General features: G+C 36.8%; 1 protein-coding gene and 1 long non-coding RNA gene across 2 annotated transcripts in view; one reads left to right on the top strand and one right to left on the bottom strand.

Moving 5' to 3' along the window:
• Positions 1-556: 556 nt before the first annotated feature.
• LOC128922484 (uncharacterized) lies at positions 557-4,328 on the bottom strand. The gene is made up of 2 exons (XR_008471699.1): positions 3,829-4,328; positions 557-3,754 (listed from the first exon to the last, which is right to left on the bottom strand). It is a non-coding gene; the product is annotated as an uncharacterized LOC128922484 (long non-coding RNA).
• Positions 4,329-12,565: 8,237 nt separating this feature from the next.
• The window catches only part of LOC105210331 (protein slit), a 54,678-nt gene continuing 45,420 nt past the window's right edge, over positions 12,566-21,823 (top strand). The window contains 1 exon segment of the mRNA XM_011181201.3: positions 12,566-14,141. Within this exon segment, the coding sequence (XP_011179503.2) occupies positions 13,435-14,141 (707 nt within the window). The 5' untranslated portion in view covers positions 12,566-13,434.

Genomic DNA, 21,823 nt, shown 5'->3' with positions numbered 1-21,823 from the left:
GTTCGGTCAAACACGGCATTTCAAGAAATTTAGAGAGCCGATCGTCCAAGTACGATCTCGTCGGTTACTTGCGATCTTCAGCTTTACGAAGTCACAGTGAATTGGTCACTATTTAATTGCATTTTGATGTCAACCGAACTGAACCGAGTTCTAAATCGCCACAAGTACGGTCAAACACAACATTTCAAGAAACTCCGAGAGCTGATCGTACAGATCGAGAGTTTCAACTCGTCGGCTACTTGCGATCGCAACTATACAAAGCGCCAATGACTATTTAATTTGGTGCCAACCGGACCGATTCGGGGTCTAAATCCAGCCAAATTATGTCAAAACCAACACTTCAAGAAAATCGGAGAGCCGATCTCGCCGGGGAAAAGAGAACACTCTGTCAATCTGGCGGGTTTATATAGCATTAATATTATTATCATTATAAGCTCCACCTAAGTTGTTCAAAACGGTCTTCATCTAGCATTTCTACGTTGAGAAGCGGCATTTACTCAGCTTTTCACGTTCATCTCTTTGAGCTCATCGATCACTGCAGCTATCCATCTCTTACTTGATCTGCTCTTAAATCGTTTCCCAACTGTTCCCATTATAATGTCAACTAAATGAAGTAACTTTCCATTAATATAAGATTTCGAAAATTATATAACAAACTGACATTGAAATTATTTTGTGTAATTTGCCACACGCTCCGCGCCACTGTACATTAGTTGAAGAATTTCCAAATAAGTAAATTATTACGATTGAAGCAAAACGGAAATGCGAGAGATAGAAAGCCGTCACTTGGGAGATTAAGTGAAGTACACACATAGCTTAATAACCACATTCGAATGATTTGTGCACCAACACCGACATATTTAAGGTTATGTTACGTAGATGTGTGTGTGTGTATATCCAAGTGCTTATAGGTTGATTTACCTATGGTTGACTAGATAATAAAGAATGATTTTAGTATTGTAAACGTACTTAGACACATTAAGTTATAAATTTTTAGGCTTTCTTACTTGCTGATGTTGTTGTTGTTGCTTTTCTGTTATATGTAGTCTTCATTCTTCATTTCATTTTTTTTTTTTAATTTTTTTTCGTGCTTCATGCTTCCGCTGGCTGTCGCCTGTCGCACGCAGTTACATATCACACTTCAATTGCCTACCTCAAGCGACACCGATAGCCGCCGGGTATGCTATGGACTAACTCGGACGGACGGACGTGCGTTTTTATTATATTGTCATATTTTACAAGTGTGTGTTGTTGTTGTTGTGTGTTGTTTTGGTGTGTAAGCATACATTTTACATGTGTTTATATGCGTAATTTAGGGACTCAAAATTTCAACATGCCATAAAATGGAATTTAATGTTCACATTAAAAATGAAATATATGCACATGATTTATATTAGCATAGCGACACATACACACACACAGCTACTATACATACATACATAAGTTATGCACATATTTTTCGATTCTATTGTATATTCATTTAAAAATAATCACACCCACATTTCAGCGAACTGCATGTATTCTCGTCTATTATAATTCACCTAAACTCACCAAACTCAAAAATTCGCTTCGGAAAAAAATATTTTTCAAATTAAAAAAATTCATATTTAACAGCAACGCCCCGGTACGCATTTGATTTATGCATTTCGAATGATATGCTGCTGCACAGCTTCACGAGACTTCAAAATTAAAACAAAAACAACAAGCCACAAATACTTCACTCCTCCTACTCCACAGCTTCACATACACACTACAGACGAGCGCTGTTGGAAAGCGTATCGAATTGGCGAGCGGGTGGTCGAACGACGGTCGTGTGCGTTATATTGTTGTTCTTGTTGTTGTTGTCATCGTCATTCTCATCATCATCATTGATTGTGTTTACTTGATTAGAGTGTGTGACGAGTGATTTTGATTGTATTATATTTGAAATTCTAAATCTGTCAGCGGATACCCAGCATTAGTAAATAATAACAATTATGTATATTTGTCTATATGCGTAGTGCGCACGCACTTGAGCAGCAGCCACTTATATGTGTGTGTGTGTATATATTTTTACATACTAACAGTGGAAGTCAGCGCCAAGCACTAGAAACTACGGTGTGTGTGTGCTGTGGAAATGGGAAAATAACAACAACAATAATATAAAACAATAACAATAACAATAGCACATCAACATCACCACAAACAACACTAAATCTCTGACCATCTGTGTCTAATTCAAGTGTATCTTCACGCACATGATAAGTGTACGAGTATGTGTGCGTGCTTGTGACAGTTATCTGCTTTCGAGTTCCCGGTCGCCATCAAAGCACTACTCCAACGCACCCACAAGCACTCCACCAACTGCAGCAGCCACATTACTACACTTTACTCATTCACTAACTATGAAGTCATAACATGCCCTGCGGGAAAAAAGAGTGGATGTGGAGAGCATAGTTATATATCAGGACTCAATTATTTTCATAACGTAGTTGTTGGAGAAAATTTGCTTTAAACAAATAATCTGCAGACTAGTTCGGAACTAGTTCTTTTTGGAAGTCTTTTATCGGTTTTTGAAGTAACGGCTACTATAAAATTGAATTTCATGCCTTAAATTTGGCATAAAACGGTAGAAATCCTTTGCAGCCTACTCTGCAGAATAATTTAGAGTCAGTTATAGGCAAGTCTTTATTTACTTGTTGCTTCCAGTGTAGTCGTAATCACCACCACGTTAGTCACCACTTAAGTCGCTAATTTATTAGGTAATTGAAGATAAATTTTTGCAGTAGACATCTCCTCAAAATACCTTGGTCTATTCCAAATCACTTCAAAAGGTTAATCAGTCAAAATTCAGACAAAGTTTCTTGTTCTGTGCCAATTTGTTAGCCCAAGAAAGGTGTTTAACCGAAGTTAGTTATTTCATTGTTCCTTTGAAAGTATTTCAGAATAACATTCGAATTGTTCTGATTCGAGTTCTAATCTATAAAAGTTATAAGAGACGTGATTGTATGTATGTGATTGGCGTTGCAAACGTTTAGCTGGTTATAGCCGAATCGACGATAGTGCGCCACCTCTCTCTCTCCTTCGCAGTTCGGCGCCAGTTGGAGATCCCAAGTGTAACCAGGTCGCTCTCCACCTGGTCCCTACAACGGAGTGGAGGTCTTCCCCTTCCTCGGCTTCCACCAGCGGGTACTGCATCGAACACTTTCAGCTCTGGAGTGTTTTCGTTCATTCGGACAACATGACCTAGCCAGCGTAGCCGCTGTCTTTTTATTCGCTGAACTATGTCAATGTCGTCGTATAACTCGTACAGTGTTTTGGTGTTGCTCAACGTCAATTTACACAGCCGTATTAGTTTTGCGGGGATACCAAATTCAGACATCGCGGCGTAAAGGCAGCTCCTTTTCGTGCTGTTTTTTTGTTGATCTAGCCCTGTTTGGATCGGTAAGTTTTAAGTTTGTTTAATCCTATGCAAAGTCACACCAGTGGCACATCCCAAGTGCATATGGCCAGTTCTTCCTTTGAATGCGTGGGTGTCCTTGCTTCCGTTGTCCACCCATAGGTCTCGGATCGAAGTAGCTTTTCACTGGATAATTCCATGCACACGACATGGCCTAACCAATGCATTGATTGGATATTTATGCGCTTAACTATATCCATGTTACTGTTGGGTTCATCTTCATTACTCCGCGCTCACGGCTTCAAAGATCTAACAACAGAGACAGAAAGAACAGTTCTCCCAAGGGTTTTCTCTTCTCGTCCATGTTTCTGCGCCCTATAAATAAGGAATATGCAGTGATATTACAAGTTCCTACTTACTGACTCAAATACCGAGACTTGCGGTCAGACCTCTTGTGCATCCCCAAGGCAATTACTGAAAGGTTAAAACACACTCTGTGATCCCCAACTCCACGTCTGCTTGAGTCTACCTTTCCTCGTTCGATTCCCATTGGACCTAGTGGGTCTTTTATATGAGAATTATTTGCCGATCTTCGTACCAACCGCACATTTAAAGTATTCGCGCCGATGCACTGCATTTTTTCTGCTTTTTTTTGGAATATTCCCGTTGTACGAGTGCCCCGGACAAGTGACAATTCGGTTCAGTGCAGTTCAGCACAGTTCAGCATGCGCTGCCATTGGAATGCCAACAAATTTAATATCCAACTGTTTTGATTGCGGTAGCGGTATTCCCACTTTAAGCGCACACAGCCACATATACACCTACACATTTGGAGTACATATATTTATCTATATACATACATATGTGATCATTTGAATATTTGGTTTGATGTGCTCCGGGCATCAATTCACAAATGCGCATGAAAACAAACAGACACTACACGAGGCGCATTGCACTGCACCACTAAAAGAGTCCCTGCACTTAGGCGTACAGACAACTGCAAAAGCAACAACAACAACAACAATAAATATTATGTAGGGGAAAAGACACGTCAACTCGCGAGTTTGTCCGATTACTTGTCGAGGTGGTGCTCGTTATCTTAATTTTGTTGTTGATGAACTCCGTGTGCCTTACAAGTGTAATGAATGTCTTGCTATTGCTTTTTCCTTCTGTTGTTGTTGTTGTTGTTGTTGTACACTCATCTACTTCTACTACTTCTGTTACTTCTTGGCATTTCACTGCAATAATGTCGTCAGAATAAACTGAACTTACTTGCAATACTACCTACAAATACTTATATATGTCTGTATGTATATCTGTACGCACTCGCCTGCACTTTACTTTCATTTATCTTTGTTTACCATTTTAGTTTGACGGAAAAAATTTCAAGTAGGTAGTAAGCGACAATAGAATGTGATGAAATGTCTAATACTCATTAGACCGAAGTGGCGAAGTGTTTATGCGTATGCATGAAGTACTATGTGTCTTATGAGTTGTGTAGGGACTGCGAGAGGCACTGTCTTTCGCATGTATGTATGTAGATGGTAGTGATATGTGAGTTGGCGAAATGAGTAAAGATTTTCGGAAATTAAGAAAAAGTGTCAGCGCAGAAAGCTTTTAGGCGTTGTCTCGATGATATTAAGTTTGATAAACTGTGTGATGATTTCGTTCGTGCGAGAAATGAAGATTAAATGATCACTTCGGTAAATGAAATTGGATGGAAATTACACTACGATGAAAGATTGGCGAAGGTTGTGGTCTTAAAGGTCACAGCGAACTTTTCTTAAGCTTTGAGCTTTGAGTAAAGTTTCTTAAGCTTGAGTATATTTTTTTTTTCATAGCGATTCTGATTGCCTCTATGTCCTCATCGACATCGTTAAAGAAAACGAATACCATGTTCGGTTAATCTTAACTGAAGCTTCCATCTTATCTAGTTTATATCTACTACTACTTCCGTTTCTTGTTTGCTATCTGCAATATATAGGCTAAAGTGAATTATTTAGTTGAACCGGTTATATATTTATGTATTACGAAGACAAAAATCCACGATATGTAAACATTTTTATTTTTCCCATAAGTAACAAGAAAAACCCAACCGAAAAACCAACACAAATGTAAACTCCCTCTTAATCTCATTAACGTCGACAAATGAAGTTCTTCTGCGGCTCTTCGATCTGATAAGTACTCAAGCCACTGTGTGGTGAGTTCCTTTTGAGAATATTTATACGTTTAATTTGATATTTCCCTGTATTTTCGACTTATTCAGCACATATCTCACGTGTCTTCCCTCTTAATGAATGCTGCTGGCGGCACATGTTCCAAGGAAAGAATTTCCAGTTAAAAACATACTTAAGCAAAAGAACCGCATATTTTTCCTTCATAGCCTCTATTTGGGGCTTAAATGACCTATCCTGTTTAGACTGGTTCTCTAAATACTTAAGTCTTTTCATCAACTGATCAAACGACCCAGATTTCTGAGGTCAACAATTTGTTAGTGGAAAAGAAAGTCTTCTTGTCTGAAATTAAAGTAAGATTTATAATTGATTTATCAATCCCTTTCTCAAACCGAGGGTCCAAACAAAATCTGGATCAATAAAAGAAACCCCTAGAATGCTATTTAAATCGAACTTACTCGCCTTATGACGACTAAAACTCAAAATGTGTCGCTATTCCGGCTGTGCTTCATGGAATACCCATATATAGGAAGTTTGGGAAAGTTTCGCTAACGCCTTTACACTAGCAGATAAAACGACACAGATTCCTTGCTGTTATTATGGCCTTGTTAGTAGAGAATAAGTTTATATTGTCTGAAAACCCAGAGTATTATTTATAACAGCTTTGGATATCACTTTCCTATCCGATGGCCGAAGCAGAATCAGAGTAAATAAAAGAAAGTCCTAAATTTTGAACTCCTTCGTCTTATGAATACTAAAACTCATAATACGTCTCTAGTTCTTCGTGGAATAACGATATGCAGCAAGTTTGGGGACATTTCTTTAAAATATTTAACCAAGATATTGGACTTCTGATATTGATCAAGAATTTGAACCAGTCGAGAACTCCCTCAACAATAAATCAAAGTTCCAAGTTGCCACCAAAACCATGATAGTTAAAACCCAGTCGTATTATTTGCTACATAAATATGATTACCGTGCTTTATTTGAGGTTATAGCTTTTTGTATAACTTCTTAAGGGGTTAGGGCTAGTCAGGATTTAAAAAAATCATTTTTTTTTTTTTTGCATTTTCGTTAAGTGTAATATCTTAAAAATATACTCTGAACGCTCGGGCACTCCAACAGGCTAGTGTGAAATTTTAAATGCTTTCTTCTCAAAACTGTATTTTTTAAACTGTAACTCAAAAACCGCTGGGTAGATTTTAATGAAATTTCTACAGCTTTTAGAATGCATAATAAACTCAGGCCTGAACCAAAGACTTTTTTTTCAAAAATTTCGATTTTTTAAGACCAATTAACTGTTTTTTTTCCCGAAAATCTAGAAAAAAAATTCCTGAGGCCGCCATTTTGTTAATGTTTGAAAAAAAAAGTTTGGTACAGGTCCAGGATTATCTATTTATAAAACTAATTTATCCGATTGATTTTAGATGATTCTCCAAGGACTTATGATTGTCACCACAAGGACCTGTTTTTGAAACTGGATCAACACAAATAGCTATGACATTGGAAATTATAAATTTTTGGTTTCAAATTTTCGTGACATATTATAACTTTTGTAAAATAACATGATTTAATAGCAAAAAAAAATTACTGAAAATTCTCATTTTTTCGTGTCTGACTACCCCTAACCTCTTAAGGCTACTACGATATTCTTTGAGAGAGAGATTTCTTTCCAAAAAATAATCCTAAGTTCTTAAATCGCAAATTCAACTATCATTTCCATGGTTTCAATGTGTTTTGAGCGAATATATCGTTTTTAGAGAGCCGTTTCATTACTACTCCCTGAACACGCGCTCTAAAAATTTGTTTTTGGATTACCCTGTGAACTGCCACAATTATCTGGACCTCTCTGTGAACTGCCTCAATAAATGAATAATCTCCTCTAAACTCAATTGATTTCCGTCGCTCATTTCCAATCAACCACTTAACCCAAATTGAAGTAGTTTTATAAAAATATTTATGTCATGATTCTAGAAAATATGCGTTATCATCGACCTACAGAAGTAACGGTAACCAACACAGTTGCATTGTAGCTCACTCAACAATTGTCAATGATTGTAAATATTTGTTCAATGTTTTGATGACGTAGCGAAATGTATGGAGGTATGGAGATGCTATTTATCACAAGAATTTATTGAACTGTCATTCGCAAACAATATGTCAATTGCAATCAGCTGTTTGTCATTAAGCAGCAGAAGCAGCACACACCCGAAGACACAAAGCTGTGACAGTGGCACATCCGGTGTGAAGACAGCAACGCTCGTCTTTTCTTTGAATTGTTGTTGTTATATGCTTGTGTATTCTTTAAAGATTTGTGTACATATGCTTCTTTGCTTACTCAAACAGTTGCTGATATCATCCATTAAGATTCTGCTGGTAAATAACGATTTCTTCGTATACCAATTATAGTTATTATTATTTAAAATATTATCAAATTAATTGAAAGATTTGCTTTTGCTGTGATTTTTTGTTATTTTTGTTTTTGCTTTCTACTTTATCAAACAATTTTCATATTTAGGCTCTTTAGCATAACGTGAGAAACGTTGGCTGAATGTCACTCACTGTCAAGCGGCTGTCAGTCATCAAATTAATAATTGAAACAATTAACTCCCTAGACAAGCATCAACTTCTGATCTACAATAGTTGCTCTCGGTACTTTTGCCGCTGCTTCTGCTTTTTCTGTATTGAAGTTAAACAGATTGAAGCTGCGACTGGTTGTTGGTTGGGGTGATGGGTTGCTGCTATGACGGTGCTGAGCCCGTTAGCTTTTTAAATGGCTGCCCACATTCACCGCATACCACTTCAACCACCCATTTGAATTGAAAGTTGCTTCTACTGCTTTTGTGCCTGTCAATTTACAAATTGTGTTGTCTTTAAGCATCAATTAGACGCGATCACCCTTGAAAAATGCTTTAAAGAGCGCAGTTATAGAAATGCAGCCGCCCAAACGCACACACACATACATACAAATGAGTGTAATTATTATTAAAAAAAAAAAAACGCTACGCACACACACATACATACAAATGAGTGTAATTATTATTAAAAAAAAACGCTTTCATTACATTTGTATGGAGTATGTGTGTAATTGATTTAAATAATTGAGTGCATCACATGCCGGTTTACCGTTATGTTATATACTGTGTTTTATAGAAAAACGATGCTGCAATGATAAGCTTCAGTGTGCAAGCAAATGCAAGCAAGCCAAAGCAGCGCAGGGTCGCTTTTTATCTTGTTGTTTGCGGAGTACTTTTGAGCACATAAATTATACACTTAGCAAATATACAGTAGCGTGGTTATAAAATGCAGATGCTTTATTTACAATTGAATTTTTTTTTAATTTTTTGTTTTTTTTTTTATTGTTTCTTTTTCTTAATTTTTTTCCATCTTTTTTATTTTTTAATAGTTTTTTTATTTTTTTTTATTTTTTTTTTATTTGGTTAATCCTTAATATTTTTTTATTTTTATTGTTTTTTTTTTCAGTTTTCCTCCTTTTATTTTCTTCTTTTGTACCATCTGCTTTATCTTATGTAAATATTTTTTGGTTTGTATAAACATTTGATAGATAATTCATATATTATATGCCACTTCAGATGTTATTTACAAGTATCAAAGTGCCTGATAAAATGTTTGAATAAAGATATGAAAAATTAAACAAATTTGATTAGCCGGTTGTTTGAAAAGAGAGGTCGCAAGAACGCCTGACCGGAAGCGACTGCACTTAAGTCATCATTAAGCTCATTGCTCTTACAAGTTAGACTCCACTAGGCAACATACATACAATAATTCGGCGGATTGGATGAACTTTCGCACCTTGGCTGAACATTTTCTGCTAGTCAAAGTACTCGCATCGTACCATTGAGGTCAGTGTTCCAATGCCTACCAAATAAAGTCAATCAAACACGTAGACTTCTTAGGCGAGGTTTTAAACAAGGCGACGCCTTATCTTGTGAACTTTTCAACATTCTCACTATTACTATGTAAAATTGCTTGCCTATACTGACGACATAAACATAATTGGGAGTAGTAAGTAGGGTGTCTCCGAAGACGAAGTATGTTGGATACTAGCAGAAATATTAAGGATAATGAGCTAGTTAGCGAGGGACTATATTTTCGAAGCAGTCGAGGGCTTTGTGTATGTTGGCAACGACAACAATAGCAACAATGATGTCAGCCTGGAGATCCAGAATATCAATTGCAAATCTTTGCTGTTATGGGCTCAGTAGGCAATAGTGTAGAGCCCTCTTTCGACGAGTCGCTCATGGTACACGTGCCTCTATATGGCGCAGAAGAAGTCCAAAAATAATGAACAGAATCTTGGAGTGTCCGAGAGAAAAAATCGCAAAAATGTTGGTCCTTTAAGTGTTGGTGAACACTATAGTATCCAGACAAGCGACGAGTTATACCGTATCATGACATTGCACAGCGAATAAATATCCAGCGACTGCGGGGGCTAGGTAATGTTGTTCGAATGGACAAAGTGCCCCAGCTCTGAAAGTTTTCGATGCAGTACCCGCTGGTGGAAGCCGAGAAAGAGGTAGACGTCCACTCCGATTGGCGCCAAACTGCCTAAAGGAGAGTTGCGGGGCGCGCTGTTGTGGACTCGGCTATAACCGCGTAAGCGGTGTCTACGCCAGTCAAGAAGAAGAAGAAGACTGCGATGGCTTGGTTGGAGTAGGCGCACGAAGCAGACGTTGTTACGTCAGACTGAAGCCAAATATGGTTAATAGTGCTAATTAAAGGAGAAGAAGACGAGTTCTTTGAACGGTTTTTCGTCTATACAAATGCATTACTCCCAGAATCTTTTCATTTTCTTCTTCGGCATTATTGATCTATCAGCTGGCGATATTACCTAGTTCAGTCGAATACCGTCTTAGCAAAGACTCATCGTGATTAGCAAAGACTCACAACATTATACAGAATATCGAGCTTAAGCGTAAGCAATCTAATATTAATATAAGAACAATCGAAGCTCATTTGTAATAACTGGAATCATGATATCTTTCTTTCAAAAGCTAAACACAGGAGTATTAGAAGTATATTTGAATCGTGGTACTTTTTTTTGAATATTTTGAGGAGGTATAGAGGAAGCTAAATAGTTATATGACACTACTCCTAGTTTAGATTGATCGAAACGGGAGATCGTAATTGTAATAAGAGTTTCTTATTCGAAAAGTTTCCCAGTGATTTTCTCGAATAACCTAACCTATGTGGTAAGGGTTGTTGTAGTAGTCTTTGGTTGGATATTTGTAAGTCTAAGTTCAACCTGAACACTTTTAGTATTATTCTCGTGTTTTGTGATTTATATTGGTGACAAAAGCAGTAGTCTACTAGAAGTTCTTGTAATTGAGCAACAAAATCAGATACAGTAACGTAGCTTAAGCATAGCGAGCTATAAAATGGCGTATCGGAGAAGTCTAATATTGATATAATAAATTCGAAATAATATCTTCCACAACACTGTACATCCGTACCGTTATATTTGCCAAACACATTGCAAATACACTGCAGCTACACTTAAAGCCAAAAGCAGCGAACACAGAAAACACAAGTGCATTTTTAATTGCAACCCACCACTTTTGCGCCACCCACTTTAGACTGGCAACGCTTATTGTCTGTCTGTGCTAACAACCGACGACGCCAAAGAGGTCCTTGAGTGGCAACATATGAATTTGTCAGCCTGGTTAACTTAATTTCGAACCTCTACACATATGTATACCTGCGGCTATTTGACGCGCGTTATCTTAACTGTGTAACAAGCAACAAGCTGATATGAAGCATTGTAAAATGAAATGCACATACATACATACATTTATATATGTATGTATGTAATTGTTAGTAGGCATTATTGCAACATGTTCATTAACTTGGTTACTCTCTCTCTCTTTACTTGCAGGCAACCTTCATAGTACACTGCCGAGGATTATAAACGGTGTAGTTAAATTTGTTGCTATTGTTGTTGTACGGATTTGAGTTTGTGGCATACAACTACCTAAAACAGCTGCCACACTGCGTTTCACAGCACACCAGTCACTACTGCAGCTACAATAAGAAGATAGTAAGGAAGCAGTGCAACAAGCAACAACAACAACAACAGTGCGCTCGTGCATTTATTATTATCTCGCGCTCGCATTGAATTACAATACAAATGTACATCCGCTACCTACAGGTCGGCAATCTGTAGCTTTGTAGTGGAGTACACAGCAAAGCACAGCACAGCGCAGCGCAGCGCAACGGACGACCTTTTATTTTATAAATTTTACGTTTAGTTGTTTTTGTAATTTTTTTTCTTTTTTTTTTTTTGTCTCGAAGAGTGCATGCCGCTCACAATAGAAATACACGGCGCAGCAAAGTGGTTGGTTGTCTTCTGCGCCTACCGCCGACTGTGTGGAAATTATCAACCACCAAATGCACACTCAGCGTGTGTTGTTGTTTGTTAATTTTCTTTCAGTTTTTGTTGTTATTGTATTTCATGTTGATTTTCATTTTTGGTGCACATTCAATAGCGTTTGCAACTCTACTTTCCACACAGGCAACAGAAAGAGCGCAGTGTTCAGTGCAAGGTTTTGACGTAAGGACGTGTGCGAGTACGCGAAGCAACGTAACGTTCGTGAAAGACAGCCGGTGTAACGAAATTACTATGTGTGAAGGTTGAATGCGAAGAAGAAGAAGAAGCGAGAATAAATAAGATTAATGCAAGAAAGGGTATTTAAAGTAAATAAATAATAATTTCAGTGAAAATAATTAGAAAGAAACACGAAGTTGAGAATATTATAAGAAACACGAACAGTTTGTAAGCATGTGAAAATGGCACAACTGTTTAATAGTGACCGCCAACAACAACAGCTAAAACAAACTGCAAAATTCATACGAAAACAAATGCGGGCGTGAAAATTATGTGATTTAATTGGGCGCAAACGAAATGAAATTTTTTGAATTTTAAAAAGCAACAACAACAAAAAAATTATTTAAAAATAATAACAACAAAAAAAATATTTAAAAACTGCAACAACAACACTATTCAAAAATATTCAGCTACAGAAATATTTAAAACAGAAAAGTGGTGTAAAACAAAAACAAAAAATATTTAAAAAACAACAACAACATTTAAAAAGGCAACAACAAAAATACTTAAAAAATTGAAATTACAAAAAAAAACATATTTTCAAAGCAAAAATATTTTAAAAACCAACAACACTATTCAAAAATATTCAGCTACAGAAATATTTAAAACAGAAAAGTGGTTTAAAGTAACAACACAAATATTTAAAAATCGAAATAACAAAAAAAAAATAGTTTAAAACAACAACAATATTTTAAAAGCAAAAATATTTTAAAAACCAACAACAACACGAAAAAATGAAAATTGCATGCGGAAAAAAGGTCTAGTAGTAAACACTAAATTTGTTAAACACCACATAAAAACGCCACAACTTGCCGCACAACAACAAATAAACATAAAAACAAACGACCAAAGCGAAAGAAAGCCTTGAAGGCTTAAGAAACACACTAGAAAAGGCAAAGTGTAATATTAAAAGTGCAAAATGCAAAATAAAAGCAAAGCGAAGAAATAAAAGCTGAGCGAAAATAATAATAAAGTGAAGAAAAAAATAATAAAGTGAAGAAAAAAAAATAATAAAGTGAGGAAGAAAAAAATATACTCAAAGTAATATAAAAACCTATATTAAAACAGCAGCAGCGCACACATCAAAAAAGCATAGCAGCACACAACATAAAACATCAAGCGCCACATAACACCCCAACATACAACAAGCACACCGACATACAAACCAACCAAACACACACACACACACACACAGCGCGCCAAACCAACCAAACAAACAGACATTCCACTCCTTTGCGCTATTTTAATGTGCGGAAATGACGCACCTGCAACCCCAACGTCGCTACTACTCCCCCATGCGTTTTAAAGGAGGCGACGACGACGACGGCGGTGGCGACAATGTTGGTGTTATTGGTACGGATGCGCCGGCTGCCAGCATAAGTCAGCATAAGCGAGCAAGTGTCAGCGTGACACAAGCAACTGGCTGTCGTAGTGCTGCGAGCACTAGCAGTGAAAGTGCAAACGCCAACGGTCTGGAAACAGTGTTTAACACTGACGCTACTTGTGCTGCGGCTGTTGCGCGCGATTACTGCAACAGTGAAGAGACGACTACTGCAACGCTAACAACGTGCACACGCGCCATCACCAGCATACGCCCCAAACACCTCAGCACGAAACATTGCATTCCACCACCACCACCACCACCCATAACGCCAAGTCGGTGCCAACGTCAGCGGCGCGACCGCCACTACAGTTGGCCTGTGCTTTTTCGTGTACAACATTTCCTAGTATTCGCCCAGCTTCTGCTGTTCTTCGCCTGCGGTGATTTCCTTCAGGTTGCCACAGCCGAACCATATGGTGGGTCGTCTTCGTCGGTGGGTATACACATACCCGGCGGCAGTTTGGGCGTGATCAGCGAGTCGCGTTGTCCACGTGTGTGTTCGTGTAATGGCCTGACGGTGGACTGTTCGCATCGTGGTTTGACGCAAGTGCCGCGCAAGATATCGGCGGATGTGGAGCGACTGTAAGTACAAACATATGTTCGTATGTGTCATCTGTTATATTTATTTCGATACGATTTTATTTTTAATTATTTATTTACAGTTTTTTTATTATAAAAAAAATTACTTGCAAATTGCATTTCTGTTTCACATGCGCTCAGCACTTGCCTTCATTAAGCTCGTATGTCGTCGCGCACTTTGCTGGCTCTCTGTTAAAAGTTCAATCAACATCTAATCAGTAATTTGCAAAGTGTAGCTGTAAACTCAAAATGAGACTATCTACTTTTATATTAACAAAGAGCAAACTTTATTTTCGTAATTAAAAAAGTTCGGAAGGATTGATATTAAAATGAAGTGGAGAAATGATAAGCAAAAAAGTAATGCAAATTTATTGAATACTCATTTAGTTTACTTTAGTATATTGAATATTAAAAGTTATCTTAAAAGAGATAGCTGGGGAACCCGTCTCAAATACATTTACGTTAAATAACAATAAATACTTATTTGAAATATAACATAGGTGGCAACACTATCAAAAAATATAGTATAAATATAGTAAACCTAGGTTAGGTTAGGTTTAATGATTATATTATATCCTCTCTGAACCACCTTGTTATGATAGGTTGTTAGGTTCTTTTCCAAAGGGAAACACACGTAGATTATAAACGACAGTCCGTTGTGAAGCCTGGATCCCCCTCTAGTTTAGCAATTAGAAGTCGACAAAGCACCCTGAACCTACTACAATATACAATACTATATTCGCGAGCTTCTTCCAAAAAGTGAGATCTGGGAAATCTTTTTCTTGATCTCGCAAAGGCGGAACATTTTAGAAGAAAGTGATGAGCTAATTCCACCTCATCCTTCTCCATGCAGCTTCTACAGCTAGCATTCGGTAAAAAATTTAACCTTACAGCGTGGATCCCGATGGAACATGGGCCAGTTAGAACCCCTACAACTAAGAAGAGGTAAACTTTACTGGGAGCTCGGTAGACCTCTCGCGGTTTTCTTTAGCCCATCCGAGGCTCATCTGTCCATTAGCAAACCGCAATAGGACAACGATGCTCCTACATGTTTCCATGCTACTAATAGTGAGACTGACGTTCCTGACCTTTGGAAGCACATCAGCCTTACGATTTCCTGCAATTCCGTTGTGGCCAGGAACCCAGACTAATTGAAAAGTATAACGATGCCACCGATAGTGAAGATCGGCATTCCTTAACCAACCTTGAGCGCATAGAATGCGATTCGAAGCAATGTATCCGTCGCTGCCTTATTAGCAGCCACTTCCGCTTGAAAAACGTTGCAATTGTCGGGTAGCCTGAAACTAAGATTAATACGGAGTTCCTGACAGTAAACTCCCCCACCCATCTTTTCCGCACTCTGTGGGCTTGAGAATAATAAATAATTCACAAAGTTTGAGCAACTTCCGCCACATCATCGAAGAAACCGCGTTTGTTAGTTGCGATTATTTTCCTATACAGAGCCTTACATCCGCATAGAAGGTGCGTTATAGCCAGCTTCTGTAGTTGTAATCATTGTAAGGTATCCCCAGTCTGCTGGCTTGTCTTCCAATCAGACAATTACCTGTTGATTCCCCCCTAAGTGTCACTAACAGCTCTAGGCATTCTTTCACTATCTTATTGTTTTTAAAATTGTTTGGTTATCTGTAAATACAAATATATTTCTGGTCGTTAACACACTTTTGGACAGTACGAGAAGGCAGTAAACTCCGCTTGGAGCACACTAAAGTGATTAGGTAGCCGGAAGGCGATTTTGGTAAATAATTTTTCTTAAAAGATACCACCTCTAACTCGTTTGTCTAGTTTGGTTCTCTAAGGTAGATCTAAATATTTTCTTATCCTTATTCCACAACTCCCTAGAGGGGAAGGCTATATTAAAGGCCGAATTTAGATGTACTTCTAAAGGATTACGAAAGTCCGTGATCTTTGGTAGAATGTTATAATGTCCCTTATTGTAACTGATAAGTCGGGAAGATTATCTCAGTCAGAGTGCCGATTTCGCCCAGTAAACCTGAGGTAGTTATTTTAAATAGTGGCAGATATTACTGCTTTTGTTACAAACATAATTTCAGATTGTTGGCAACTCTATTGCTATGGAAAACGTTTTAGAATCAAAAGTTTCCGAAATTAATTAATGAATCTAATTTTGTAGTTCGATTGAAAATACAGAAATATATTTTTGGAAGATATTAAAAAAATATTTGGCAACCCTAATTTAAAAATTGTATTTAAGCTGGAGATATCTCTACGAGAAAAATAAATAAATTTGTTATTTAATAGATACCACAAGCTTTATACATCCTGCCATTGTTAAACTCACTCAATGGTTCATTACATTCCTTAAATGCTTGGGAATGTTCCCAACATATTAGTGCCGCCAACTTTATTAAAATGTTTAAACATTTTTAGATAATTTAACAAATTTGTGGCATTAAACTCCATTATGTGGCAATTTCCGCATAAATTGTTTTTCTTTTATTTAATATTCTACTATTTTGGCTACAAACCGTCTAATGTTCAGTACACAGTACTCATCTACTGCTGATGACGTCGTTCGGCTGGTTGGCTGATGACCCCAAATTGCGATAATTGCAAATTGTGCCATACTTGGTTCATGCTGGCAAATTACAGGCAACGGTTCCAGCTTCACTCTCAACTCTTTTCTACACAGCCAGCAGTCCGGTTTCGGACGTGATGCCCCAGCCAGAAGAAGACTGTGAGCGAAAATCTCTTTTCTTCACTAATTTTGTTTCTTGCTCGGTTCAAAGACATCACAAATCTTTTGTGTACAAAAAAAAATAGTTAAACACTATAATAGTGGGCCATTAGTGCTTTTATAAAGACATACATGCTATTACATACTTTTATTTGTTGTAGTTTCTACACGATTTTTAAAGCAACTTTGCAATTTAAGCAAATGACAAGAAAGCTAGATTTGCAGTGGATTATGTAGTATATAGAGGGTTAATCATAGTTTTGAATCGTGCTTGTTTGACATAATTGTTGTCATTCTGAGATGTAGCTTCTAGTAAGTGTTTTATAAGACATACAGTCTAGCTGAAAAGTTTATGGCTATTAGTAATGCAAAGCCTATCGAGAGGAGCAAACATTTCTGGAAGTTGTTTGTATTTTTTTTTCTTAGAGTTCAATTTATGTCAGCGGTGTTTATCGGCTCATCTGGGCAATATCTGCTTTCAACAATCAAGAGTTCGAGCTGCGATCATGTAATGTTGATCGAAATAATCATTATTTGATTGATCAGAGACCCAATGGTCAGCAGATAAAATCATTTTCTACCTCGAAATTGTCAAATAAATGAATTGACTCATAGATCTAACCTCAAAGGCACTGTAAATGTTTAGAAACATATGCCAAATTATCAATTAAGCTGTTTAAAATTTGGTAAAGACTGTCTTACGAATAAAAGAAATATGTGGGATCACAATCAGATAATACTAAGAGATACCAAATATCCTTTAATTATACCCTGAACAGGGTATATTAAGTTTGTCAGGAAGTTTGTAACACCCAGAAGGAAGCGTCAGAGGCCCTATAAAGTATACATATATATAAATGATCAGTATGTTGAACTGAGTCGATTTAGCCGTTTCCGTCTGTCTGTCCGTCCCTCCGTCTGTCTGTGCATATACGAACTAGTCCTTCAGTTTTTAAGATATCGTTTTGAAATTTTGCAGATGTTATTTTCTCTTCAAGAAGCTGCTCATTTGTCGGAACTGCCGATATCGGACCACTATATCATATAGCTGCCATACAAATTGAACGATCGGAATTCAAGGGCTTGTATGGAAAACTTCCGCATTTTACTACATATCTTCACGAAATTTGGTGTGACTTATTGTTCATAGAAATAATTTAATCTCCGAAAAAACTGTTCAGATCGGTTCACTATAGCATATAGCTGCCATACAAACTGAACGATCGGAATCAAGGGCTTGTATGGAAAACTTCCGCATTTTACTACATATCTTCACGAAATTTGGTGTGACTTATTGTTCATAGAAATAATTTAATCTCCGAAAAAACTGTTCAGATCGGTTCACTATAGCATATAGCTGTCATACAAACCGAACGAACGAATATTAAGGTAATAAAATAATCTCCGAAGAAATTGTTCAGATCGGTTAACTATATAACCTTAATGTTTCTAGCAAACAACCCGGCTAAAAAGAATTAGTAAAATGTTACGTTTTTAGATTTGCTTAAACACATAGTTACTAAAAGAAATGCACCTGTGAAGGGTATATTAGCTTCGGTACAGCCGAAGTTAACGTTTTTTGTTGTTTTCCAAAATCATTTCAAACTTTAGAGTTCCCAAAAGAGACCTTATATAAATCATATAATTTTAATATCATATGCGAAGTGTTCATAAAATAACGGGAATTTTCGTTCTTTTGAAAACATAAATTATGCATTCGTCTAAATTAAATTAAATAGTCTCCATTCGATGTTATGTATTTATGCCAGCGTTTCTGCCAATCGTCGAAATACTTCTCAAACTCGATTTTTGGGCCTTGAACCTTTTGCTATTTCAGCGATTTGGTTGGGGCATCGTTATAGTCAAGTCCAAGAATTCATCAACAAACGATAATCGCAAAGTTCATAAAAAATTCGCTTTATTTCTTGAACACACCTCGCATTGCTCGGTCCAAATGTACACTAGTCCGGAAGTATTTACAATAAACATATCAAGTTTTCAGATATTTTGTACTATTTCAGACTAGTTTTATTCAGGACCCGGGTTCGAACTCTGTTCTGACGAACCTAAAAGAAGTGTTTTGAAAAAGCGATCTCTCCTCGCCTCTAATTAACACACCTTTTAACTATTTAACCACTTGAAGTCTGCTAATAATAGGTATTAGAGCATGTAAAATCCGGTTCCATTTGAAATTACGACTACCTTACATGGTCATTATTTTTTTTTTTTTTGCATAATTTTTTTATGATTTTTTTTTCATTTGGTCTGCCATATTACTTAGTTAAACTCATACAAAATAATCTCTCAAACTTAAACTTAAATATCGCCTGCCTGGCGCACCATTGTTGGTGAATTAACAAACCGAATTCTCGTGGGACACACAGAGCAACAACAACAACAATAAACAACCAGCAATTTAACGCTAATAAAAGAGCCAGAAGAGTAGTTAATTTTTGAGTTATGCCAGCTTGTGTAATCTTACAAACAAATTTGGTTTCTCACAGTCTTACAACAACAACGGCAATAACAACAACATTGATAAGATCATCACACAAATGTTATTTCCTTAAATTTTAATAGCAGACAGACATTTTAGTTAAATATATGTATTTTTTTATATGTTTGTTGGTTGTATGTTTGTATTCTTACAAGACATAAAAGATGGGAATCGCGACGCTAATGAGCAGCAACAAATTCGGTGGCGCTGTATTTTTTTTATTTTTTTGTTGTTGTATTTAATTTTTTGTTGTATTTTTTGTTGTATTTAATTTTATTTTTTTTAGTATATTTTTTATGCACAACCCCGCCTAATTTGAAGAATTTCAAATGCTTACACATGTAGTCAATTGCTAATAACTACTACTTAATTCTCTGATCTTTCAAGGAAAAGTAGATATACATATGTATAAAAAGGCAAATAAAAAAGCAACAAAAAACACAAATCGTAATAAAAAAAATAATCGTTTGAAGGCGAAACCACACAAGTTTTGTATTTTGATAACGCAAGAGTAGAATTTATTACAGGAGCTGCTCAATAAGCAGACAATCAGATATACATACTACATACAGGTATATGTGTGTAGATATATACATATGTTTGTGTGTGTTGTTGTTGCTTGCTTCTCAGTGTATGTTTATAAACAATTATGTATTACAACATGCAACCACAAAAAAAAACAGATATTTGATGGCATCTTTAATCATATTTGAGCAGGTACACAATGTACACATACATATTTATCAATATAAATGTATACAAACATACATACACTGCATTGGGGGCATTTTTCATCTGCCTTCACAACATAAATTTCATAATTCAACAACTATCGAATGAAGATCTGGTAATTTGATGTTTGACGCAAGGCACTGGGTCGCCACCCGAGCGGTACATGTATAAGCGCTACAACAAAAGCAATATAAATAGCAACAACAACAATATAGAGACAGTAAAACATTCTTCTGGAGGAGTCCCGACTGCCCGGCGCAGCAATTATGTGTAGCGCTTGTGCATGTCTCAGCATTCCAGCTGAAGAAGAAGAACATATCCGCATGTTTGTGTGTGTGTGTGTGTGTGCTGGCATTGCCGCAAGTTTTCTACATGAACGCGTACATTGCATGTTCATTTTTATCTTCGTTTTCAGTTTTGTATATATTTTCTCATTTTACCTGTTGTTTTAGCGCGCACACACGCGCACATACACATTGGCAGTGTCGGCCAGGCTGACTGCCTGCTGCCTGCTTGGCTACATTATTATGATGTGCTGATACTTGGAATTAATTCCCACCAACAGCTGACGGACTGACGGCCGTACTTACTGATCGTTGCATTTCTGCGCTGGTATGCAAGTGAATTTGTGTGTTTTGTTGTTGTTGTTTCTTTTTTAAATTTAATAGAACTACAGTGGTGGTTAGTTAATGTGAATTGCGTTCTTGTAAACAACGGAAATTCTTACATGGAAGAGATTTGGTGAACCGTAGTAGTCTGTTTCTTTATAATAAAGCTCCCACCTAGCATACTTTTAGGCGGTAAACAGCTTATTTGCTTTTAGCAGACATCCTACAAGTGTAGTTCTCAGATGGTTCATAAGAAACTCCATACTCAAATCGACATTCCTCTAATAAAACTTCTACATAGCATACTTTTAGGCGTCCAGCACTAACTATTTCATTCAGCAAACTTCCTTCATTTGTACTTCATACTTGGTTTGTGAGAAAGTCCATACTCATATCGAGATTCATATAACGAAACTTCTGTGTGGCATACTTTTAGGCGTCCAACCTAACTATTTCATTTAACAAACAACCTGCATTTGTACTTCTCACATGATCAATGACAAATCATTTTGGGAGCCGGGAAATGTTCATAAAAAAGCCTATCGTGTTTGTAAGACCTGGATTATTTATAAATCAGTCCTCTTACATTGAAGAAAGTCAGTAAGAAGCATACTATGATGCAAATCATGTCAGTGAACCGTCATTGTAAATCCAGTATGGTGCTGCCGTCTTATTTGTCAGTGGTAAACAAAAAATTTTAAGGTCAATTGTCTCTTCGCAAGCACAAATCCAATCAAATCTGATATAGCGACTAAAAACTAGCAGTAGGGACTCTTAATATAAATTCTTGGACATCAAAATAAGTCTATACTTTTCGGGATCTCTTTAAAAAGCTTTAGCTTTTTGGAAATTAAACTGTATAACGCAATCTAAAATAGATTTAATTAATTTGTGTTGAAAATATCAGTCGAGAGTTACCAAGGCAACTGGGGAATTGTGTTAGAAGTTGTTGTGAATATTGATATTGGTAAATCTATACTGATTACAAACTATCAGACTCATATTGAAGCTTGTTGATTTATTACAATGTTGAGTTAAGTTTCAACTTGTTCTCCTTCGAATATTCAATTTTGAAACGATTTAGCTCTCTATGAGTTCTTCTTCTTCTTGACTGGCGTAGACACCGCTTACG

Source organism: Zeugodacus cucurbitae, chromosome 6 (assembly GCF_028554725.1).
Source record: "Zeugodacus cucurbitae isolate PBARC_wt_2022May chromosome 6, idZeuCucr1.2, whole genome shotgun sequence".
In the NCBI taxonomy this organism is placed as follows: Eukaryota; Metazoa; Arthropoda; class Insecta; order Diptera; family Tephritidae; genus Zeugodacus; species Zeugodacus cucurbitae.
This window is presented reverse-complemented; position numbering and strand designations above follow the sequence as displayed.